Here is a 26,015-nt window from a genome sequence, read left to right as displayed (position 1 = left end):
GCCCACAAGAAAACAAATCTTAGGGTTGTATTTGGTGACATATACGTGTAATTTGATAATACATTTACTTTGGACTGTTCTGATGAAGAAATGTCTTTGCCCCAAAGCATTAATTCTGTTTCTCTTCTGAACAATGTGCCTGACCTGCTGAGTGTTTCCAGCATTTTCCAATTTTATTTTATATTTCCAGTATTTACAATTTAAGAGGGAGAAGCTTAAGTCATATGTATCAGTATCATAATGGAATAAAGGGAAATACAGAGGTACATGAGAGGAGCTTGCCCAGGTGGATTGGGGGGAGTGACCGGTGAGGATGATGGCAGAGCAGAGGTGGCTGAAGTTTCTGGGAATAGTTCACAAGGCACAGGATAGATCTGTCCCACGGAGGAAGAAGTTCTCAAATGACAGGGGTAGCGAACTGTGGCTGACAAGGGAAGTTAAGGACTGGATAAAAGCCAAGGAAAGGGCATATAAGATAACAAAAGTGAGTGGGAAGTTGGATGATTGGGAAGGTTTTAAAATCCAACAAAATGCAACCAAAAAAGCTATAAGGAGGGAAACAATGAAATATGAGGGCAAACTAGCCAATAATATAAAGCTGGATACTAAAAGTTTTTCAGTTATATAAAGAGTAAAAGGGAGGTGAGAGTTGATATTTGACCACTGGAAAATGGTACTGGTGAGAGTAATAGGGGCCAAAGAAATGGCAGATGAAGTTACTAAATGCTTTGCATCAGTCTTTACTGTGAAAGACACTAGCAGTGTGCCAGAGGTCAGTGAGTGGCAGGGAGCAGGAGTGAGTGTCATTGCAATAGCAATTGTCAAAGCAATAGCAAACTCAAAGGTCTTAAGGTGGATAAGTCACCTGAACCAGATGAACTGCATCCCAGAGTCCTGAGAGAGATTGCTGAAGTGATAATGGATGCATTGATCATGATCTTTCAAGAATCACTTGATTCTGGCATAGTTCCACAGGACTAGAAGATCACAAATGTCACTCCACTTTTTAAAAAGGGAAGAAGGCAAAAGAAAGAAAATTATAGGCCAGTTAACCTAACCTTAGTGGTTGGGAAAGTGTTGGAGTCGATTATTAAGGACAAGGTTTTGGGGTACTTGGACGTTAATAATAAAATAAGTCAAAGTCAGCATGGTTCCTGTAAATGGAACTCTTTCCTGACAAATCTGTTAGAGTCCTTTGAGGAAGTAACCAGCAGGGTGGACAAAGGAGAGGTAGTCGATGTCATTTACTTGGATTTTTGAGAGGCATTTGCTAAGGAGCCACACATGAGGCTGTTTAACAATATAACATCCCATGGCATTACAGGAAAGATACTGGTGACAGGCAGGAGGCGGCGAGTGGGAATAAAGAGGCCCTTTTCTAGTTGGCTGTCAGTGAGTAGTGGTGTTCTTCAGGGTCAGTATCAGGACTGTTACTTTTCCCATTGTTTGGCAATGATTTGGATAATGGAATTGATGGCTTTGTGGCAAAGTATGGATGATACAAAGATAGGTGGAGGGGAGGTAGTGCTGAGGAAGCAATGCGATTGCAGCAGGACTTAGACAAATAGGAGAAAGGGCAAGGTAGATGGAATACAGTATTGGGAAATGTATGATAATGCATATTTGTAAAAGGAACAATAGGGTTAATTATTATCTGAATGGGGAGAAAATTCAAACATTGCAGGTGCAGAGGGGCTTGGGAATCCTGGTACAAATCTCCCAGAAGGTTAATTTGCAGGTTGAGTCTGTGGTAAAGAAGACAAATGCAATGTTGACATTTATTTCAAAGGGAATAGAATATAAAAGCATGGAGATGATGCTGAGGTTTTATAAGACACTAGTCAGACTGCACTTAGAGTATTGTCCATAGTTTTGGGCCACATATCACAGAAAGAACGCATTGTCACTGGAGAGAGTCCAGAGGAAGTTCATGAGGAGACTCCAGGAATGAAGGGGTTAACATATGAGGAGCATTTGGAAGCTTTGGGCCCGTACTCACTGGAATTTAGAAGAATGAAGAGGTGGGGGGATCTCACTGATCCCTATCAAATGTTGGAAGGACTAAATATGGTGGACGTGGAGAAAATGTTTCCTCTTGTGGGGATATCCAGAACCAGAGGCTACAGTCCCAAAACTAAGTACGATCTTTTAGAATAGAAGTAAGGAGGGCCTTTTTTACTCCAGAGAGTGGTGAATCTGTGGAATGCTCTGCCACAGACTGCGGTGGAGGTCAAGTCCATGGGTATATTTAAAGCGGAACTTGATAGATTCCTGATTGGTCAGGGCATCAAGATATGGTGAGGCAGGTGTATGGGGTTGAGTGGGATCCAGGATCAGCAATGATGGAATGGCAGAGCAAACTCAATGGACTGAATGGCCTAATTCTGCTCCTATGTCTTATGGCCTTATGTTTTTATTTCTCTAAGCTGAGTCTTGAACTCACAACCTTTACACTTAAAGAGTAACTACTGACTCATTTTCAACCTGCACCATCACTGAACCCACTGGGAAGATAGTATCCCTCTTTTGCACAAGCCCTAGCCAAAACCTTCTGATATTGGGGTGATGTGACAATTTGTTGGGCACTACGTGGTTTTAATTGTTCACAGTCCCCACACCCGATGCATAAAATCTTGTACAAATGTGTCCCTACGTGATCTCATGAAACGGGAAGTGAAATAAGTGTCCAGATTAGCCAGTTTAATAAAAAGGTTGCTTGTAACTTTTGGAGCACTTCTTGTACATAGCATGGGATCTTTTAAGTCTCAAAGAAAACACAGGTAATGTTTCCTAGTTTAATTAAATTAGAAAGAAAATCCAGTCTATTATTAATGTGAACACAGGCAACGGGGACAAGCAAAGATGAAGCTGGGCTGAAGCACTGGGTTTCAGTGCTAGATTACTCTATGACTCCATGACACTACCAAGTATTCATATTCAGCAGTTGCTTCACAACAGGTGATGTGGTCTGACTGGGTGAATTTCCCTGCCTTTTCTAGCTCTGTCATTATGCGAGTACAGAGACTTTGGGGAGTAATCGATTTGATTGTTATTCTGATTACTATGAACAAACATTTTCTTTATGAATTTACAGCTCTGCCACACAATATTTCAGGAGTAACTCTTGGCAATGGATTATCCTTAAATTCAGCTGATGTACAAATGCATTCAAAATAAATGTCTCAATACTAGCAGTAGAATGATGGTTAAATGAATGTTATATGTCCTCTTGGCTATTAACACTGCTGGTGATTCCAGCCAATAGTTACCAACAATTCTTCCCTACCTAGTTCCTGTCCACTTTCTCCTGGGGGATGGAACTTGCAGTAACTCTTGGTTCCAGCAGAGGGAGCACATGCCACCTTGCCCATCACCACTGCCTTGAGTTCCCGTTAATGCACTATTGCTCACCATTCCACCTCTACGACAGGGGACAGAGGCCCCTTTATGAGGCTTGAGGTTTCAAGAGGGTCATTTTAACTCACCAGGGAACAGCTTGGGTTAGCTGCTGACTAATTACATCACAGCCTACTATGGAAACACCAATGCCCAAGAATGAAAAAGCCACTTGTTATAACAAGTGGTGGGCAAAGCCCAGTCCATCACAGGAAAAGCTCTCTCCACCATTGAACACATCTACTTCCCCAAGAGAGCAGCATCCGTCACCATCATCAAGTACCCCCCCCCCCCCCCAAGCTATGCTCTTTTCTCACTGCTGCCATTGGGAAGGAGGTACAGGAGCCTCAGGACCCACACCACCAGGTTCCGGAACAGTTATTACCCTTCAGCCATCAGGATAACTTCACCCACCGCAGCACTGAAATGATTTCACAACCTGTGGACTCACTTTCAAGGACTCTACAGCTTATGTTCTCAATATCATTTATTTATTACTATTAATTAGTTTCTTGTATTTGCAGTTTATCTTCGGTTGTACCTTGGTGGTTTGTCAGTCTTTGTGTCCAGCTTTTCATTGATTCTATTGTACTTCTTCATTCTACCATGAATGTCTGCAGGTAAATGAATCTCAGGGTAGTATCTGGTGCCGTACTGTTTACGTATATTGATAATAATTTTTTTTAACTTTATATCTCTATGAAAAGGAAGACCCAATGAGAATGTGTAAATTCCACACTGGTCTGGATTGAGCCAGTGCCCCTCCCTGGAGTAGTGAAGCAGCGGGACACCACCCAGCATGGACAGTCCTTTGCCGAACATCACCAACAGCCTGACCTGGTCCAACCATACTTACGTCATGGCAACTGTTGTGTCTGTGCACAACTACATATCAATTACATAAAAGCAAACATGTGGAAGATGGCTTTAGCTGGTGTATTCACATTGCAGAGAGAGAGAGAGAAAGAGAGAGAGAGATAGAAGAAAATAATGTGCATGTGCAGACAACAGAACAAAATGTAATGAAATGTAATGCTAAGGGGGGGGGGGGGATCATTGCTGTAAGAGAAATAGATCCACGCATTACACTTCCTTCCCTTCATATTAATGCAACATTAAACTGTATATGTGCAAAACATTCAATTTCCCTTTCATAAATGCATATTCCAATTAAACACACTTTCACAATGGCAGTCCATAATTATCTTGACAGTTCTAAAGGTTTAGTCTTTTGGGTGACGCTCTGTTTCCCAACAATGTCTCCCATCCACTCCATAATGTGCTGGTTAAGCACAGGAATACATTCAGCCAGAGACTCATTCCACCGAGATGCAACACTGAGCGTCATAGGAAGTCATTCCTGCCTGTGGCCATCAAACTTTACAACTCCTCCCTCGGAGTGTCAGACACCCTGAGCCAATAGGCTGGTCCTGGACTTATTTCCACTTGGCATAGTTTTACTTATTATTATTTAATTATTTATGGTTTTATATTGCTATATCTCTACACTATTCTTGGTTGGTGTGACTGTAACGAAACCCAATTTCCCTCGGGATCAATAAAGTACGTCTGTCTGTCTGTTTCTTTCAGGATAGCGCCTCTGGACCTGTGGAGTGGCATCAGGTTTGGTAGGTGTCCGGTCTAAGACAATGTTCTTGGTTTCCTGACTGAGAGGTAAGTCCAGACTTTAATGTGTCTGTCTTGTTAGATTCAATCGACTCAGGTGTGGTCTTTGGTTGAGCATCCAGTATCTGGTCCACTTGACGTCTCAATGCCTGATCTCCAACATCCACTGTATACTTCATTTGCCCAGTTTTTGTAGACATCTTACCAGGTGTCCACTTGTCTGCTTGGTAATCACACACTTGGGAGTTCCTCTCCAAACTTGAAGCTCCTTGTTGCTTCACTTGGCAATTGGCTGAACTGTTTATTCTGCACTTCCCTCCGCAGATCTTGTTTCAGGAGGACTATGCAAGATCTGAGATTCCTGCTCATAATCAGCATTGCAGGTGTTTGATTTGTTGTGCCCAAAACAGAGCTCTGATACACAAAATGGAAGTTGTCCATTTTATGCTGTGGAGAAATGCCCTCCTTGTCCATCTCTTTAAAGGGCTCCTTGAAGGTTTGGATATGCTTTTCAGCCACCCAATTTGTTGTTCCATTTGGGGCTGACTTGAGATGACTGATGCAATTTTTCTTCATGCATAGTCGGAGTTCTTCTGACATGTATTGTAGTCCGTTGTCACTCACAATTTGTTCCAGTAAGCAGTTTCTGGCAAAGAAAGTCCTCAAAGACAGTCTTTGCTGAAGTGGTTGATTTCATTGGAATAGACTCCGGCCACTTTGAATGAGTATCCACAGCGATCAGAAACATGGAGTCCATGAATGGCCCAGCAAAGTCAATATGTACTCTTTGCCGTGGTGAAGACGGCCACTCCCATGGGTGTAACGCTGCCTGTGAGGGTGCATTTTGACCTTTTTGGCATCCCGAACAGCTTTTGGCCAAGTCTTCAATCTGTTTATCTATTGCCTTCTAAAATACCTTCGGAATAGCATTAAGCAGCTGTGCCAGTCTCTGGTTTAGTGCTACCATTTGGGCTGCGGTTGCCTGTTGATGCCACACTGAGAGCTTTGATTGAGTGCCAGTCTAGTTGGATTTTTCTCAACCATTCTTGTCCAAAAAAATCCAATACATAAACCTTTAACTGTTGTGTTTGGCCTCCATATGTCATATTTACTTTCAGTTTGCCTTTGGGAGATACTTTCTTGTCTGTGTAAATTTTCAGCATTACTGAGGTCTTCTCTGATGGTATCTTAGAAAACTGTCTGTTGTAGTCAGCCTCTGGAATTATAGACAAAGCTGACTTGTATCCCGCTCCATTTTCAGTTTTACACCAGACACATCTATTGTGAGCCAGATGATTTTGTGATCTGCTTCAGTTATACTATGTAGTTCTGGGCATGACAGTTCACCTTTATCAGACTCTATGTTGTCTGATTCTGTTTTTCATTCAGTAACTTTATACATTTGCTTAGTTTTGTGTTTGAGACTTTTCACTCAGTTGTGCTTTTTGTCTGCCTTGCATATTCTCTCTATGTGACCTTGTCTGTGACACTTTCTGCAGTCAGTTGCATCATGCGGAGTTTGTTACATCGATAAAATCTTTCACTTTTTGCACCATTCAGGGACATTTTGTGCATTTCACATTCCAACTTCCTTTTCTGTAGTTCTGCTGCATCCTTTGCTGCAGTCTCTAACGATATTGTAATGCCCTTTCTCAGGTTAGGTCTCTTTCTGACAGTAGCCTAGTTTGAGTGCTTTGACTTTGTATGCCACATACAAGCCTGTCCCTTAATGCATCAGAAAGCCCATCTCTAAAGTCACAGTACTGGGAAAGTTCGCGCAGTTCTGCACTGTATTCAGAAATGCTTTCATCTTTCAACTGGTTCCTTTTGTAAAATTTAAATCTCTCAGCTATTACCAGTGGTTTAGGGCTCAAGTGATTTTGTAAAATTGTAACAATTTCATCCAACATCTTGCTTGTTCGCTTTTCAGGGATTATTAGGTTGCATAAGAGACTGTACGTTCTTGCACCCACTAAACCGAGAAGTGTAGGGGCTTTCTTTTGTTCCTCCACATTGTTTATATTATAACACTCTTGATATAGACTCACCGCCTTCATAGGCACTATCAAATCAAATTCATCAACTGTCAGTGCGGTTCATGATATTTAGGTTCGTACTCGTCGCCAATTTGTTGTATTGATTAAATAAAAGCATGCACTCAGGAGATGGCTTTAACTGGTGTATTCACATAGAGGGAGGAGAGAGGAGAGGGGGAAAGGGGAGAGAGGAGGGGGGAGAGAGGAGGGGGAGAGGAGAGGGGGAGAGGGGAGGGGGAGGGGGAGAGAGGAGTGAGGAGAGGGGGAGGGGGAGAGGAGAGGGGGAGAGAGGAGAGAGGAGAGTGGGAGGGGGAGGTGGAGAGAAGAGGGGGAGAGAGGAGAGAGGAGAGTGGGAGGGGGAGGTGGAGAGAAGAGGGGGGAGAGAGGAGAGAGAGAGATTAAGGAAAGAACAATGAGCCTGCACAAGAATATGCACAGGAATAAGGTTTGTGGGGGTGGGGGGGTCATTGCTCTAAAAAAATAGATCTACACTTTACACCAGCTTCCTCAGGAAGCTCAAGGAACCTAGCGAATCCCCATCAACCCATTTCTTATAGATGCACCACAGAAGGCATCCTATCTGGGTGCAGTACAGTTTGGTCTGGGAACTGCTCTGCTTGGACTGTAATAAATTGTAGAGAGTTGAGGACTCAGCTCAGAACATCATCGAGACCAGCTACCTTCCGCGATTTCTGTCTATGCTTCTCACTGCCTCAGTAAAAGAGCCAGCATGTTTATTGGTCCCACACACCCCGGACATTTTCCCTTCCTTTGGGCAGAAGTCCTGACAGCACATACCACCAGACAGCTCTTACCCAATTGTTATCAAAATATTAGATAGTTCCCTAGTACAAAAAGATGGATTGTTGACCTCTCGGTCTACCTCATTATGATCTTGCACCTTGTTTACCTGCTCTGCACTTTTCTGCATTCAGTTATCATTTTACTTTGTTCTGCCTCAATGTACTGTGTAATGATTGATCTGTATGAACACGACAAGCTTTTCACTCTATCTTGTTACGTGTGACAATGATAAGCCAAGTCCAATTCCATTCCAAACACACAGACAGTATGAAATATGAGCTTAGATTCATTTTTGCGACTTGGGAGGCAGGGACATTACAGAACTCTTTTATTCATCATTTTCCACCCCCCGCGCCGTGACAACAGAGGAACTTTTCTCATCGGATACTTCCTTAACATAACAGAACTGGGTTGCTTTGTGAGTGATTGTAGCCCAGTTGTCAGAGTGCTTGCAGCGGCCACTCCGGAGCTGATTATCTGTTATTTGTGAAGTGGGGTGCCGTGCGCAATCATAATCGATTGAAAACGGATGTGGGAGCACAGAGAAATATCGGGAAATCTCCAGGAAGACCTTCTTCGTTGCTGCTGCTGCTGTGAGGTCCGGGACTCTGCTGGGAAGAACAGGCCCCCAGTCCTCAGGGTCACGTTGCCGATGGCCATTGGCAGGGCCGTCTTAATACGCTCGGCAGAGGATGGTTCTTGGAGAAGCTGTGCCGGAGGGGATGGTCGGAGGCTCGGAGGTTCGATGGACTCGGAGTCCACTGCGGTCAGGTCGCTTTCGGCGTGTGCTGCGTCTGTGAGGCTGGTTTCGACGGAGCTTTCGTTGTGTGCTGTGTCTGCCAGGCTGAGTCGGGTGACGCTGTGGAAGTCCATAGCGGGGGTATTCCCTTCTGCTGCCGGTGTGGGATGGCGAGTCTGTCGGGACCCTGAGGAATTGTGGAAACTGTGCGGTGATTTCTTTTGAACTTATAGACTTTTAACATCTTTGGACTATTTTTACTGTGCCCATAGTCTGTTTTTTATCAATTATGCTATTGTTTTCACTGTTGTAACTATATGTTGTAACTATGTGGTTTTGTGCATGTCTTGAAGCTTTAGTTTTTGGTCTTGTTTGTCTGGTGGATTTGGAGCTCCTTTCCGGGGAACGCGCTAAAACGGTAGCGTGATATTAATATGCAGCAGCCCCTCCAGTCTCTGGATTGGGGATTGCCAAACATTATGTGGATTTTCTGGTGTAGTCTGTTTTGTCATATGCTTTTGTGATATCATTCTGGAGGAACGTTGTCTCATTTTTTAACTGCATTGCATTTGTGGTTTCTAACTGACAATAAACTGAATCTGAATCTGATCTGAATAAGAAAAGAAATGCCCAGTTTCAGGGAGGTAGTCAGAAGTAGATTAGACAGTCCACCAGAAGGAAGTATTTAAATGTTAGATGTCCCTCATTAATGGCCTAGATCGGGGGTCGGCAACCCACGGCTCCGAAGCCGCATGCGACTCTTTCATCTCTGTGCTGCGGCTCCCTGTGGCTTTGGAAGATAAATGATGAGTATTTAATTAAAATGTATTTTATGTTAAGTTTGTTAGTTTTTGAAATGTAATTCTAAATTTGAAGATTATGGTGATCTTGTACAATCTAAATAAAACGTTGTGGCGACCCATTTCCTGGCACATCCGAACCTGCTCACAATTAGCTAGCGTTCAGGCTAAGGGAGATAGCCTACGGGGGTTTGTGAGTACGTGTCTTTTGGAGCATCCGCGCCCATGGGGAGCGAGTTGAGGGAGGCTTAAAATCAAGGCTGTTTAGTTCGAATAAAGTTATCTTTGACTGCAGTTTACTGACTGCGTGTAGCACACCGCTACAACGTGTTTTTATTGCTATTAATATACGTCACCACTGCCAATGCCTGACACCCGCCAGTGCATGATTTCTTTAATTTTTCGATCCAAGGTAGGCTAACTATGGAGAATTCTAAAAAAAGAAAAGTGACTGAAGAAAACAGAATGTTTAATGATACGTGGGCAGATTCATTTGCTTTCACTGTTGACGAGACTGGTTTTCTGGTATGCTTAGTATGCAATGAGAAACTAGCAAACAACAAAAAGTCAAATGTCGCAAGACATTTCCAGAATAAACACGCAGCCTTTGCTCAAAAATATCCGGATGCAGATGAGAGGAAAAAAGCCATTTCGGAACTGATGTGGAAGGTTGATCTGAGCAAAAATCATTTCCAGAAATGGATGAAGTCTGGAAAATCAACGACATACGCTAGTTTTGTTGCCGCTCAGGAAATAGTCAGGCACGGGAAGCAGTTTACAGATAGTGAATATATAAAAGAATCTTTCATTAAGATTTCAGAACATCTATTCAGGGACTTTAAAAATAAGAGTGAAATTGTGCAGAAAATCAGGGATATGCCCCTCTCTGCAAAGACTGTCAAAGACAGAACCATAAAAATGGCAGAAGACATCAGAAGACAGTAAATTAAAGACATCAATTCAGCTGTGGCCTACTCGATTGCCTGTGACGAGTCTAAAGACAAAGGTGATATTGAACAAATAGCGCTGTTCTGCCGGTATGTAAACTCTGCCTGGCCACAGGAAGAAATGATTGGTTGATACCTCTAAAAGGCCAAACACGGGGGGAGGACATCTGTGAGGCTATCTTGAATTGTTTAAGAGCCAAAGGAATAAAGACCACCTACCTGGTGTCAGTAGCTACTGATGGGGCACCAAGTATGACAGGAACACACAAGAGATTTGTGGCTTTACTGCAGAAGTCACTGGGCAGAAAGCTGCTGACTTTTCACTGCATCTTGCACCAAGAGGCATTGTGCGCTCAAACATTTCCTCCAGAATGCACAGAAGTAATGGATGTTGTCATTCAGATTGTCAATAAAATAATGGCAAAAAGTTTAAATCACCGTCAATTCCGTTTGTTACTGGACGAGCTGGAAAGCGCATAGTCTGATCTCCTGCTGCACAACAAAGTCCGGTGGCTGTCCAGAGGGGAGGTGCTGAAACGCTTTGTTGCGTGTCTGGAAGAAGTGAAAAATTTCCTGGGCGGCAAAGGGCTCACCTTTCCTGAGCTGGAACAGCCAGAGTGGCTGGAAAAGCTACACTTCATGGTAGACATGACAGCGCACCTGAACACGCTGAACACAGCTCTTCAGGGGAAAGGACGTACAGCCCTGCACATGTTGGAGGATGTTTTGGCATTCAAGCGCAAGTTGACAGTGCTTGCCAGAGATTTACAGAAAGGCACATTGTCTCACTTCCCCAATTTGAGAGAGTTCAAACAAGGTCACGACATGATAAATTCGGAGTATTTACATTCTGCAATCATCGCAATGCAAACATCGTTTGGGAAACGCTTCTGTGAGTTCAGAGAGGAAAAAAACACATTATCCTTCCCGGTCACTCCCCTAAGCATCGATCCATCCCTACTGAATACGACTGCATTGGCAGGTGTGAGTCAACCTGATCTTGAGATGGAACTGGCCGACATAGCCGACAAAGTCATATGGGTGTCCAAGTTTAGACGCTTGACAGCAGACCTTGAAGATGTTGCCCGTTAGAAGGCCGTTCTTGCTCAGAATCACAAATGGAGTGATATTGAAAACCTTCTAAAACCGGACAAACTTGTGTTCGAAACATGGAATGCTATCCCCGACATTTATGTAAACATTAAAAAGTATGCGCTTGGAGTCCTGTTGATCTTTGGATCCACATATGTATGTGAGCAGGTGTTCTCCGACATGAACTTTATTAAAAACAAACATCGCGCACGCCTCACAGATGACAGCTTGCGATCCTGTGTAAAGATGAAGGTGATGTCATACAGCCCTGATGTGCAGACGCTGTGCGCTGAGGTCCAGGAGCAGAAATCCCATTAACCAAGCATGATAAATATTTTAATTGCCTATTATTTTACCTATATTCATATTTTTTAATTGTTCAGTGAAATAGTCCTTTTATTTTTCAGGTTGACAGCTGGCTGACGTTATTTTTGGTTTGCTGCTGGCGGAAAATTTAAGTTCAGCGTTTTTCATAAATACAAGAAGGACTGAAATAGACATTGAGTATTTTACTTAAAAGTAACCTTCAACCCAACGTCTTTTTTTTGGAGTTCAAAACGTTTTTGTTGCATGCAGAAATGTAATTTTGTTTTCTCTGCAGGAGTTCATCGATTTCATAAATGCAACACATTATAGTTTGTTTATACATAGCATAAAGGCAAAAAAAAACTTTGTATGCAGTGTTATTTCATTTTAAATGTCAAACGGGTTTTGTGGCTCCCAGTGTTTTCTTTTCTGTGGGAAGCGGGTCCATATGGCTCTTTCAGTGGTAAAGGCTGCCGACTCCTGCCCTAGATGCTCCGTATTGAAGTTCTGCATTACAGTTCCTTCCCTATGAACAAACCCTGCAGCCACATATCTGCCCAGATCAAACCCAAAACAAATGCAGATGTTGGAAATCTGAAACAAAAACAGAAATTGCTGCCAATACCCCAGTTTAGGCAGCATCTGTGAGATGAGAAACGGAGATAATACTTCATACAGAAGACCCTTTGTCAGCACTTTCCTCAATTTGAAATGTTAACTCTGCTTTTTCAGCACAGATGCTGCATGTCCACCTGAGAGATTCTAGCTTTTTCTTGTTTATTTTGTTTCTGAGATGGGTGGACAAGTAAGTACATTGTGGGGTATGTGCAATTTCAGAGGCGACCTGGCCTGAGTGTGCTTGGGCGCACAGGGCCCTAGAGGCTTCACTAAAAAGGATCTAGCAGACCCCAAGTAAGAAGCTGAGGTGAATGGCCATTTCAAGTACTTTGCCATTCAAACAGTCTAAAAGTTGTGTTTAACATGGCAAGATGGGAACAGACATTTACTGTGCATGAGGGTGAGGGACCTGGTGCTGCTGCTAGAAATCAGGTTCCTGTAGAAGGAAGAGGTTGGAAGGTTTTGGTTACTTTGACCCCTGTGTATATGATCGCATTGTACAATCCGTGTCCAGCATTGACCTGTGTATATGATCGCATTGTACAATCCGTGTCCAGCATTGACCTGTGTATAGGATCGCATTGTACAATCCGTGTCCAGCATTGACCTGTGTATATGATCGCATTGTACAATCCGTGTCCAGCATTGACCTGTGTATAGGATCGCATTGTACAATCCGTGTCCAGCATTGACCTGTGTATAGGATCGCATTGTACAATCTGTGTCCAGCATTGACCTGTGTATAGGATCGCATTGTACAATCCGTGTCCAGCATTGACCTGTGTATATGATCGCATTGTACAATCCGTGTCCAGCATTGACCTGTGTATAGGATCGCATTGTACAATCCGTGTCCAGCATTGACCTGTGTATATGATCGCATTGTACAATCCGTGTCCAGCATTGACCTGTGTATATGATCGCATTGTACAATCCGTGTCCAGCATTGACCTGTGTATAGGATCGCATTGTACAATCCGTGTCCAGCATTGACCTGTGTATATGATCGCATTGTACAATCTGTGTCCAGCATTGACCTGTGTATATGATTGCATTGTACAATCCGTGTCCAGCATTGACCTGTGTATATGATCGCATTGTACAATCCGTGTCCAGCATTGACCTGTGTATATGATCGCATTGTACAATCCGTGTCCAGCATTGACCTGTGTATAGGATCGCATTGTACAATCCGTGTCCAGCATTGACCTGTGTATAGGATCGCATTGTACAATCCGTGTCCAGCATTGACCTGTGTATAGGATCGCATTGTACAATCCGTGTCCAGCATTGACCTGTGTATAGGATCGCATTGTACAATCCGTGTCCAGCATTGACCTGTGTATATGATCGCATTGTACAATCTGTGTCCAGCATTGACCTGTGTATAGGATCGCATTGTACAATCCGTGTCCAGCATTGACCTGTATATATGATCGCATTGTACAATCCGTGTCCAGCATTGACCTGTGTATAGGATCGCATTGTACAATCCGTGTCCAGCATTGACCTGTGTATAGGATCGCATTGTACAATCCGTGTCCAGCATTGACCTGTGTATAGGATCGCATTGTACAATCCGTGTCCAGCATTGACCTGTGTATAGGATCGCATTGTACAATCCGTGTCCAGCATTGACCTGTGTATATGATCGCATTGTACAATCCGTGTCCAGCATTGACCTGTGTATAGGATCGCATTGTACAATCCGTGTCCAGCATTGACCTGTGTATATGATCGCATTGTACAATCCGTGTCCAGCATTGACCTGTGTATAGGATCGCATTGTACAATCCGTGTCCAGCATTGACCTGTGTATAGGATCGCATTGTACAATCCGTGTCCAGCATTGACCTGTGTATAGGATCGCATTGTACAATCCGTGTCCAGCATTGACCTGGTCTCATAACATTCACTACTGCAATTTGAGTGGCAGTGTGGAGACACGTCACCCTTGGGCAAGGTGTAGTACCTGCTTAGCCCCCACCCGATCGGGGTAACCTGGAGGCTCGGGAGCAGGTGGTGGATGGTGGTATGAGTAGCTGGTGCAAATCACAAGTCCTGGTTATGTGACTACTGATATCAGCAGACAATCTCTGAGGAGTATTGGTAATGGCTGGGATCACCTGTCTTGTAGACACTGCCCAGAAGAAGGCCACTTGCGTAGAAAAATTTGCCAAGAATAACCATGGTCACAGAAAGACCATGATCATACGACATGACAGATAACAAATGAATGGACAAACTGCAATTGGTACACTGCGTCCAATGTATTACTGGTTAAACAGTGTCCACCAATGAGCTGGTTACAGCAGCGATACAGGTTCTCCCTACCCTAGGAACTGTCCGCACAGATGAACAAGTGCTTGGGAGACTGGCAAAATGGATTTACCAGCTGCAGGCAATTGTTCTTATCCATTGACCATAGGCATAAGAGCAGAATTAAGCCATTCAGCCCATCTAGTCTTCTCTGCCATTTGATCAAGACTGACTTACTATCCCTCTCAAACCCTATTCTCTGCCCTTCTCACTGTAACCTTTCACCAGCTAGAATTTTGCCAAATCACACTCACACTCTAGTTAATTCTAGTTTTGTGAATCCTGCCACAGCTGTGTTTATTTAAGACCATCAATAGTAGTTAAAACCTTATCTACAATGAAAACATTTCTTAAGAAATATCATTATTAATGAACATAGCTTTTGCCTAAATTTGTCAATATCAGCTTTGTCATTAAGAATGGCAAATTTCAATTTGCCGTTCTTGTCAGGATTGGAAGGAACCCTACTCTAACCTGAGGAAAATCTGCCATCAGCATGGCTTTGTGCAGGGGAGGTTGAAATTGACTGGGTCTTTTTAAGAGAAGACAAAGGTCATTGATGATTGCACAACAGTGACGGTGGTGTACAAGGATTTCAGTAAAGCATCTGACAAGGTCCCTCATAGTAGGCTAACCTAGAATATTAGGCCACATGGGATCCACAGGTACTTGACAGAGTCATGGGGTCATACAGAATGGAACAAGGCCCTTTGGTTCACTAGCCATATCTTGTCCAGTGAACTAGTCCCATCTACCCACATATGGCCCGTAGGCCTCCAAGCTGTTCCTATCCTCTAGTTCTGGCAGCTTATTCTGAATATGCTTCACTATTTGTGTGATGCATACTTGGAATGAACTGCCTCTATTCTGAGTTCAAAATGATTGACTCCATTGCTTTTCTCCGATTGAGGCGGCAAGCGAGGTTGAATTCGACAACGAGCAGGCTGCCCGCATTCGATCGGTCTCCCTCTCCCTCTCACTAGCTGCTGTCGGAGGGAAGTGTAGGAGTCTTGCAATCCGTGACACATGGATTGAGCGGAAAAGCTCTGACCCGTTTTGGGGATCTTTGTGGTTCATGGTGCATGTGTTCCTGGGTTCTAGTTGCTCCTTTATTAGCTGTTTTTGAGTGGTTTGATCAGGGGGATCGATGCAGTCTGGGTGGGGGCGGGGGGGTTTCAGCGAAAAATGCTTTGCCCTGCAGCCCGCAGTGGGCTGGTTGTGCTGAACTGAACACTACTGCACCCTGGTTTGATGTCCGATTTTCCACTCCCTTCTTGCTGTTTGCACAATTGTTTTTTTTTGGTGCGTTGGGTGATTGATGTTTTCTTGACAGGTTCCGTGGTGTTTCTTTGTTTTGTGGCTGCCTGTGGGAGGACAAATCTCAGATTTGTAAGCTGTGTACATACTTCGATAATAAATATATTTTGAATCTTTGAAGTTAACCTGGTCTTTTGTCCAGAGTGGAAATGTCAAATATTCGAGGGCATAGGTTTAACGCGAGAGGGAGGAGGATTTTAAGGAGTTTTACACAGAGAGTGCCAGGTGCCTAGACTGCACTGCTAGGGGAGGTGGAGGAAACAGATACTAAATTTAAGAGGCATTTAGTGCGGCACAAGGAAAAACAGGAATTGGATGGACATTAACTGTGATGGGGTTAGTTTAAATGGGCATCAAGGTGGGGCAGACATGCTGTCCTGAAGGACCTGTTTCTGGGCTGTACTCTTCTATGTTTGATGTCCCGCATTGTAATGGTTACATCATGGCCAGCATTTTAGTGGTTACACCATCGAAAGCACTTTGCTGATTACATTGTGGTCCAGAATCGCACAGATCTCTTGGTGTCCGCCCTTCCGATGGTTACACCATGTAAGGCATGGTCCTTGTGTCTGGTATTGATGTGAATCAAACCAGGTGATGTACTTATTAAAGAGTCATTTGAGTGAGGGTTGAGGTTGGCTCAATGATGAATCACCTGCCCACAATGTTGCCTCTGCTCCCATTCTAATTTCCCTTGCTGAGTATTATCCCAGAGTCATTGTGCCAGTCTGGAACTAGACCTTCACAGATATGGTCTGTCCCTACTGGTTGAAAGAGTCTGCAGAAGGTTGTGGACTCATCCCCCTCCATCATGGGCGCGTCTCCCCACCTTCGAGGACATTTTCCAAAGTTGGCCTCTCAGCAAGATGGCATACATCAATATCTGGGACATGTCCTCTTCTCATTTCATCCATCAGGGAGGGGGCACAGGGGCCTGAGGAGACAGTTGACCTTTCAGACTGAGACCTGTCCTCAGGGCTTTAAACGAAGTGGGAAGAAGCCAGAACAAAAAGGTATGGGGAGAGGAAGGAGTAAATCCATGTAGACAACATCCACTGCCTTTCCTTCATCAACTTTCCTGGTAACCTCTTCAAAAAAACTTATAAAATTGGTTGGATGTGACCTATCACGCACAAGGCCAGGTTGACGATCCCTAATCAGGCCCTGTTAGTCCAAATCCAGTCCCTTAGAATATCTGTGCTGTCTTTACGACAGTTATTTAGTTTATAATATTTTCGCTTAGTAATTCATTCAATAGTATTTTCTAGTTAGAATTAGAAGTGTTTAAAGTGTATTCATTGCATGTAAAATATATCGGCATGCGATGACGTCACATCCGGTTTCGCCGCGTCTTGTGGGAAAATACCGGTTTGAAATTAGCGCGAGGGTGGGGGCTCACCACGAGGCTCACCTGAGCACAAGCAGTTTTGCAGGCATGAGAAATCACAGTGAGAGCAACGCTGTAAGTTAATAGATAATCGATATATTGAACTAAGATGTTAATGCTGATCCTGTTAGAGGTAACGACGGTAGATAATGTTTATGCTTTCCTTAGTTAAAGAGTCGCGGATAGTTTGCATGGAAGTGTATTTAAAGTAGTCAATGGAGCAGGTAAACTCTCCCTGTATACTGCACCTTAGTGTAATGTAGTTATAGTCACCTTTGCAAGTATTTACACTTGAAATGTGATATTAAGGAAGGAACAAATACTGTATCAATCTTGTATTGTTTTATCAACAGTTTTCACCATATGTTAATGTGAAGAGTGAACAGTAAATGGTTAATCTTACTGCGATCTGGTTTGCATTGGCTGTGGTTTATCCGGACGTTAAATTCGGCGTTTCGTTACACCCGAAGGAGAACGTTACAGTGAAAAAGCGGCATTATCAGGTGTTTCAAGTGCTGCAATGTCAGCTCAATCCAGCATCAAGTCGACGCCGCCCAGCGACAAGGGCGGTAAACCGACATCAAGTAAGCCCACCCGGGCGTTATCAGGTGTTCCAAGTGCTGCAATGTCAGCTCGATCCGGGATCAAGTCGATGGCGCCCAGCGACAAGGGCAGTAGAACGACATCAAGTAAGTCCACACAGGCAAGAGCCAAGGCAGAAGCCGCCAAGGTGCGACTGCATTACGCCAAACAAGAAGCAGTTTTGAAAATGAAACTGGCCACCAAAGAAGCCGAAAAGGCCGCCAGAGAAGCCGAAACCCAGTTGGAAATGGCAAAAATATCGACAGAGTTGCAAGTGCTGCAGCTGGAAGGAGAAGGAGAAGCTGCCATGGTGGAAGCAGAGTACATAGAAGAAGCTGAAGGGTCGCGTGATCTGACCGAAACAAGTTCTGCTTTAGAAAGGACCAGACTGGAACGCACGAGCGACTATGTACAATATCAAGCAGACAGGCAGGCTCGTCTCCCCTCTCCATACCTATTCGATAACTTCCCCAGCTACGAGGAAGAGAATTTACCCTCGCGGCCCCGCGATGAAGTCAAGAATGAAAGAGCTGACAACCGATATACTTTGACACCAAAGTTACAAAGTTCGATGCGAAGAGACGCGGAGGTTGAATCCAGGATGGCAAATTCCATGAGAAACGTGCGTTCTCAGTCATATGGGCGCCAACGTACTTCTCCAGCCCGCATGCCGCTTGCAGCAGATCCCACGCTGCAGTATTTAGCACGACGGGATCTCGTCACTTCGGGACTGTACCAGTTTGACGATAAACCCGAAAATTACCGCGCTTGGCTCTCCACATTCACCAACGTGATTGACGGGGTCCAGCTCAGTGCAACCCAAAGGTTGGACCTTATGGCGAAATGGCTGGGGAAAGAATCACGCGACCAGGTGAGACGCATGCGTTCAGTGTACATCAACAAACCTGAGCTAGCCTTAAGCGAAGCGTGGGAGAGACTTTGGGAGAGATATGGGGCCCCCGACATTATTGAAGCGGCGCTATATCGACGTCTGGAAAACTTTCCTAAGGTGTCAGCCAAAGATCACTTTAAGTTAAGAGAATTCGGAGATTTACTCATGGAGATCCAAGGCGCCAAAGAAGATGGCTATTCAGCTGGTCTAGTATTCCTAGATACTCCATCCGGGATTAGACCAATTGTGGACAAACTTCCATTTGGGCTGCAGGACAAGTGGCTGACTGTTGCCTCAGAGTACAAGGAAGACCACGATGGTCGATTTCCTCCCTTTAAGCACCTCACTAGGTTTGTGTGCAAGGAGGCGAAGAGGCGAAACGACCCTAGCCTTGTAGGTCCAGGAAGCAGTTCGATTTACACCAAGCCAGGCAGATCCGTTTCGAATGTTTTCAACATTGATAAACCCGTGTCAGTGCTCAAGACCGAAGCCCTTACGACTAACAACGACCCTGGCAAGTATTGTCCATTGCATAACAAACCTCACCCCCTGAAAGCATGCAGAATGTTTAGGGAAAAACCCCTTGAAGAGAGGACGGCTCTTCTCAAGGAGAAAAGAATATGTTTTAGATGCTGTTCCTCAACCTCTCACCTCGCCAGAGAGTGTACGATCGCCGTGAAGTGTCCGGAATGTGGCAGCCCAGATCACGTCGAGGCCATGAATCCCGACCTGTCACCACAAACCGAGAGCGCTCCTTCACCCCCACAACAGGACGGCGGGGAGGGAGAGGCTCACTCTAGGTCAATAGCTGTCAGCACGAACTGTACAGAAGTTTGCGGTCAAGCTCAGTCAAGTCGTTCTTGTTCCAAGATCTGCCTCACTAAGGTGTACCCTAAAGGAGCCAAAGACAAGGCCATCAAAGCCTATGTGATTCTGGACGATCAGAGCAATCGTTCACTAGTCAGTCCAGAGTTCTTTAAATTGTTCAACATTGAGAATGAGCGGTTCCCATACTACCTCAAAACTTGCTCAGGCAACATGGAAACCCAAGGAAGGAAGGCAGAAGGCATCCAGATCGAGTCCCTGGATGGTAAAGTCGTCATCTGTCTCCCTCCGCTCTTAGAGTGCAATGAAATCATGAATAACCGCGCTGGGATCCCGACACCAAGTGTGGTGCTACACCAGCCGCATCTCCACCACATCGCCAAACACATCCCAGAACTGGATCCGAAAGCGGAAATACTCCTGCTATTAGGAAGAGATGTTATCCAGGTACACAAGGTTAGGCAGCAGATCAATGGACCACTCAACGCCCCCTTCGCGCAACGTCTGGATCTGGGCTGGGTGGTGATAGGAGAGGTGTGTCTCGGTGACGTACACAAACCGATGGTTAACACACTCAAGACCAATGTGCTAGAGAGTGGCCGCCATTCAATCTTTCAACCCTGCCCGAGTGTCCCGTGCATCAAGGAAGCACAACAAGGCGTTAACAAGCGCGAGGCAAGCGACGAGTCGCTGGGCCAGTCAGTCTTCGCTCTAACGAAGTATGACAACAAACTTGCACAATCAGCTCAAGATACCATTTCTTTAAAAACCAAAGACACCAAGGTCTTCAGAGATGAAGCAAATAATGGGGTTGCCCCATTGCCAATCAGAGAACCACGCCAGCGCTCACCAGATAACAAAGAGCAGGCAGTCAAACGGTTCACGTCCTTACGGAAAACCCGGAAAAGTAAACCCGAGATGCAGCAACGCACCCGATTGGCCCACGAGGTACTGTGCACCCTAATGGCAGAGGTCACAGCCATTATAAACGCACAATCATTCCTACCTGTGTCTTCTGACCCAGAAAACCCCTTCATACTTTCGCCATCAACGCTCCTTACACAGAAGGCAGGAGCACCTCCTCCACCAGGAGACTTCTCAGACAAGGATTTGTACACAAAGCAATGGAGACAAGTCCAGGCTCTGGCAAATCAGTTCTGGCCTCGCTGGAGACAGAAATATCTACACTTGTTGCAACAGAGACAAAAGTGGACAGAACCCCGAAGGAATCTTCAAGTTGGAGACTCAGTCCTGCTCAGGGACAAGCAAGTCGCCCGCAACAGCTGGCCAATGGCCAGAATCACTGCTACATTCCCTAGCGAGGATGGACATGTCAGGAAGATCGAATTGAAGACTACCGACCAAGGCGATGTGAAAATTTACCAAGGGCCAGTTACAGAAGTTATTCTACTTCTACCCAATGACTGATTAAGAGACTAAGTTTGTACTCTGCTCATTGTGACCTTACGAAGGTCAAGCGGGGAGTGTGCTGTCTTTACGACAGTTATTTAGTTTATAATATTTTCGCTTAGTAATTCATTCAATAGTATTTTCTAGTTAGAATTAGAAGTGTTTAAAGTGTATTCATTGCATGTAAAATATATCGGCATGCGATGACATCACATCCGGTTTCGCCGCGTCTTGTGGGAAAATACCGGTTTGAAATTAGCGCGAGGGTGGGGGCTCACCACGAGGCTCACCTGAGCACAAGCAGTTTTGCAGGCATGAGAAATCACAGTGAGAGCAACGCTGTAAGTTAATAGATAATCGATATATTGAACTAAGATGTTAATGCTGATCCTGTTAGAGGTAACGACGGTAGATAATGTTTATGCTTTCCTTAGTTAAAGAGTCGCGGATAGTTTGCATGGAAGTGTATTTAAAGTAGTCAATGGAGCAGGTAAACTCTCCCTGTATACTGCACCTTAGTGTAATGTAGTTATAGTCACCTTTGCAAGTATTTACACTTGAAATGTGATATTAAGGAAGGAACAAATACTGTATCAATCTTGTATTGTTTTATCAACAGTTTTCACCATATGTTAATGTGAAGAGTGAACAGTAAATGGTTAATCTTACTGCGATCTGGTTTGCATTGGCTGTGGTTTATCCGGACGTTAAATTCGGCGTTTCGTTACACCCGAAGGAGAACGTTACAATATCTTCCAATAGCTTTACTACTACTGATATCAGGCTCAGCAGTCTGTAATTTCTTGGCTTATACCAGAGCCTTTCTTAAACAACGGATCAACATCAGCTGCCCTCCAATCCTCCAGCGCCTCACATGGCTAAGGACATTTTAAATATCTCAGCTCAGGCCCCTGCAACTTCTGCACTAACTGCCCACAGGGTCCAGTGGAACACTTTGTCAGGCCCCTGTGCTTTATCCACCCTAATAGCACACAGCACATCCTCTGTAATCATATATGGTCCATGATCTCACTACTGTTTCTCTGTAGTAGCAACCGATCGTGATAATTAACGATTTTACCTTCTCTCGACCTTGACGTACCTACCGGTTGTGAGGAAGGCCCTCCCCCATTAGAAAGTTCATGCACAGCCATCTTCTTGGTATCACTACAAGCCTCAGTCTGGTTGTCAGCACCGAGGACTATCAATCTTCTTTTACTGGAATATGCATTTGCCAAAACTTTGGGTGAGAGACACACTGCGGTCTCATCGAGGTTCATGCTGTGGAGCTGTGTGACACAGGACTCTGTTCTGTGAGGTCTTCCTAGGGACCCACACTGAACAAACATCAGTACTGCACGAAGGAGCCACTGTGGTTTGTCTGAAGCTCACTGGACTGATTGTTATTGGCACACACCAGGCTTAGGTGCTGAGGGATACACTGCGGCTTGTTGCTGCCATTACACAGGCTTTAAGGAGAAAGACCACAATTTAGGCCTCTTGCCATGGCACAGTGAGGCTGCAAACTGTAATAAGATCCCCGGACTTATTCATGAGGGAGTATGTGAAGAAAGGTCATTATCATGCCCCGTAATTAAGGACAGCTTCAAAAGGTGGTGCCCCAAAAAAGGCAGCATCCATCGTTAAAGACCCCCACCATCTAGGACATGATCTCTTCTCATTGCTACCATCAGAGGGGAAGGTACAGGAGCCTGAAGACCCACACTTAATATTTTAGGAACAGCTTCTTCCCCTCTGCCATCAGATTTCTGAGTGGGCTGTGAACCCATGTACATCACCTCTCTATTCATCTTCTCACTATTTATTGATTTTGTTTATTTTTATTGTAGCTTACAGTAATATTTTAATGTATTGTTGCCACAAAACAATGAATTTCACGACCCATGTCAGTGGTAATGAAGCTGGTTTGGATTCTGTGTGAGGATAGGGAGTCAGCTATCTCTCTGTCTCCCTATAGCCCTACACATCATCTGATGGGCATTTGGACCAAACATTGAGAGTATACCTTCATTCAGGCTGCTCTGTCACTTCTACGAGCATTTTTCTTGCACTTCACTCTCTATGGAGATGTTCCCAGTTTGACTGCAGCCCTGTCTTGTTTAATTTCACTTTGTCCTCATTTTCTTCCCTTTCAATATCCATCTAGTCTAATCCCATTCTCCACTCACTCCTTAGCTTGTCACCAGACTCTTAAACTCTCTGCACTTCACTTAGCAAATTGAGTTCAAGCTAAGGCACAGCAGTTCAGGCTGGTTATTATGCTTCAGTTACTGTGGGGATAGTAAGGAAATGGGATAAACTGGAAGGAACTTTGAAATAATTAACTAGCTAAGTGGGCTAAGTGGCCCCTCCTGTGCCACGAGACTGATTTTTGTTTCTTCGGCTGTCTTTCCAAAGGGGTTCCAAGTTACAGGTAATGGAGAGAGGCAGCTGCTTCGGGGATCTGATGATCTGAGTTCAATCCTGACCTTGGCTGTTTCTTGTGACCATGTGGGTGGAGGCCCATAAGTTAATTGGCCATGGTAAATTTCTCAAAAAAGGTAGAAAATGGTGGGGGGTGGGGAGGGAGAGTTACAGGAACATGGGAATCTTAAAATGGAATTGATAGTGTAAATGGATGATTATGCGTTGGTGCCCACTCAGCTTGAAATTCACACTCTCTCCACCCTATCCCACCCCCGACAAAACGCTTTGCAGGCTGGAATAAAATCCACAGCAATCCAGTGCAACATTCTTTTCTGAGGTACAAAAGCCCCCCACTCCACATGCCTTTTGAGAGGGTGATCCTGTACATTTGGTACTCAGGATTATGTCGGCTCTTTCCAGAAATTTTTCACAACCAGCTGGAAAGGCCTTGTCCTTACCCATGGCCTGAGCCAAAGCAATGACCACTTCCTGGCATGTTGTCTTCTCACTGACGCCACAGACCACTCGCTGAACCCCGTCCACCCACACCTTCAATTCCATGATCCGAAGCTCCCACCAGCAGTGGGGAGCAGGGAGGGAGGAAGGGAAGATCCGATGTCAGGCCTTCATGAAGATCATCAGTCCGGATGTTGAGGTCACTCTTGTTGTGTGAAGACCGAACCTGGGAAAAGAGAAGAAATGTGAGGTTAAAGTCTGAATTGATAGAGACGGGACAGATTGTTTTTTTTTACCACATTTCACAATCAAACAATGCGGATAAAAATCTTGTTGGCCCGTAGCAGAAGGGGCAGGTAAAATGTGATGGTTCTGCAGATATACGTTGGTCACCTATCAGACCAGGTCACCGTGGTTGAAAATCTCTCTAGCGTTAAACTTTGTGACACCGTTGACGTCATTAGAGGGAATTCTACATGTGGAAACATAAATCCCATTGAAAAGTCAGGGGGCAAATTATCTGCTGGGCACAAACTTGCTGCACTCTGGGAGAAGCTGATTTTCCATAATATAGCACCAGTGTCGAATCTGTGGTCTGCTGGGTCACCTGACATTCTGCCCCAAAAGTCTGTGACAACCAACATTTTCTGCGATCAATGTACTGCAGTTAGATGAACATAACAAAGTGTTTAGTGTAGAGGTGGGAAGGACTGAGATACCACCCAAACATGGATTAGAGTAATAGATTGAAGAGGCAGGATATCCAACTGCTGGCCTTATTGTGCTGGTTAGGGGTCGATTTCCAAAGCACTCCTACCCTCCAATTCTTAAAGAGTTTTTCTTCACTTCTTCTCATGACCTCAGTCACGTTGAGAACCAGTTCCATTACCACTAGCAGCTTTCCACCCCCGAATGAACACAACGTCCCACCCACTAATGTGGACTACAGCGCTGACCACAGGTAAACTATCTGGTTCTTGGTTCTTGCTATCCTGCCTCTTCAGTGGTCAGGGTTGATGGCAAAATAAAAACCAAGCTGTTAAGAAAAACAACGAGCCAGGATCTACTGGAGGCTGGTGAATGAGAATGGCTGTGACACTCGTATTCTTTCAGTTCATATGGAAGGAAAGGTTCAGCTTTTCAAGCCTAAACTAGCTCTCAGAGCATGGCCTTGTTTCCCATTCTCCCACATCACTCTGTCACCCATTCTCTCTCAAATTGCCCACCAACTTCCTCAGACTCTCCCAGGTGCATTGCAATGAGCGGTAACTTATAATTACTAGCACATCTCCCGTGCCAAACTCAGGGAATTGTCTCTGGTTACCCAGTTCTGGTGGGGTTACCTGAAGAAAACATCCCCATGGAGAACTGAAAGGAATTAGTTCTCTCTGGGCATTTTCTGAAGTTACAGATTGCTGTGTTATCAATTTGCCTCTATTTCTTTCTTTTTGACTGCTCCACCCATCACTGATCTGCTTCTCTCTCTCAGCTCCGTGCCTCCCTCCTCCCCCCGTCCCCCACCCATTGTAACTTGTCCATCACTCCTCCACAACAGGCTCCTGTCTCACCACCCCCTTCTCCTCTTTGTACTGGTCATCTCCCTCTCCACTTTCAGTCCTAATGAAAGGTTTTCAACCAAAGTTCTTTCCCTGACAGATGCTGCTTGACCGGCTGAGTTCCTCTAGCAGTTTGTTTTTCAGACTGCACCAGCTGTGGTCTCCTGTAACAACTTTGTAAATCCGGGAATTGTGGTCCACTCTCCTCTCCTATCGGATTTCTTCCTTCCCAGCCCTTTACCTTTCCCGCCTAAAAGCCTCCAGCTATCCTCCTCCTCCTCCTCCTCTCCCCACTTTTATTACTCCAGCATCTTCCCCCTTCCGTCCAGTCCTGATGAAGGGTCTCGGCCCAAAACGTCGACTGTTCATTCATTCCACAGATGCTGCATTCCTCCAGTGTTTTGTGTGCGTTGCTTCAGTTTAATTCATGTTCAACGCACATAATGTGGGCCAAACTGCCTACTCCTGAGCAGTACAGTT

At 44.7% G+C, this 26,015-nt stretch overlaps 1 protein-coding gene across 1 annotated transcript in view; it reads right to left on the bottom strand.

Annotated features, from left to right (window-relative positions):
- The window catches only part of LOC132395728 (ras association domain-containing protein 8-like), a 251,896-nt gene that overhangs the window by 43,540 nt on the left and 182,341 nt on the right, over positions 1 to 26,015 (bottom strand). The window contains exon 2 of the mRNA XM_059972685.1: positions 23,982 to 24,205. Within this exon, the coding sequence (XP_059828668.1) occupies positions 23,982 to 24,084 (103 nt within the window). The 5' untranslated portion in view covers positions 24,085 to 24,205. The remainder of the gene's footprint in view (positions 1 to 23,981; positions 24,206 to 26,015) is intronic.

Source organism: Hypanus sabinus, chromosome 6 (assembly GCF_030144855.1).
Source record: "Hypanus sabinus isolate sHypSab1 chromosome 6, sHypSab1.hap1, whole genome shotgun sequence".
Classification (NCBI taxonomy): domain Eukaryota; kingdom Metazoa; phylum Chordata; class Chondrichthyes; order Myliobatiformes; family Dasyatidae; genus Hypanus; species Hypanus sabinus.
The sequence above is the reverse complement of the archived record's forward strand: the minus strand, read 5'-3'. Positions and strand labels throughout refer to the sequence as shown.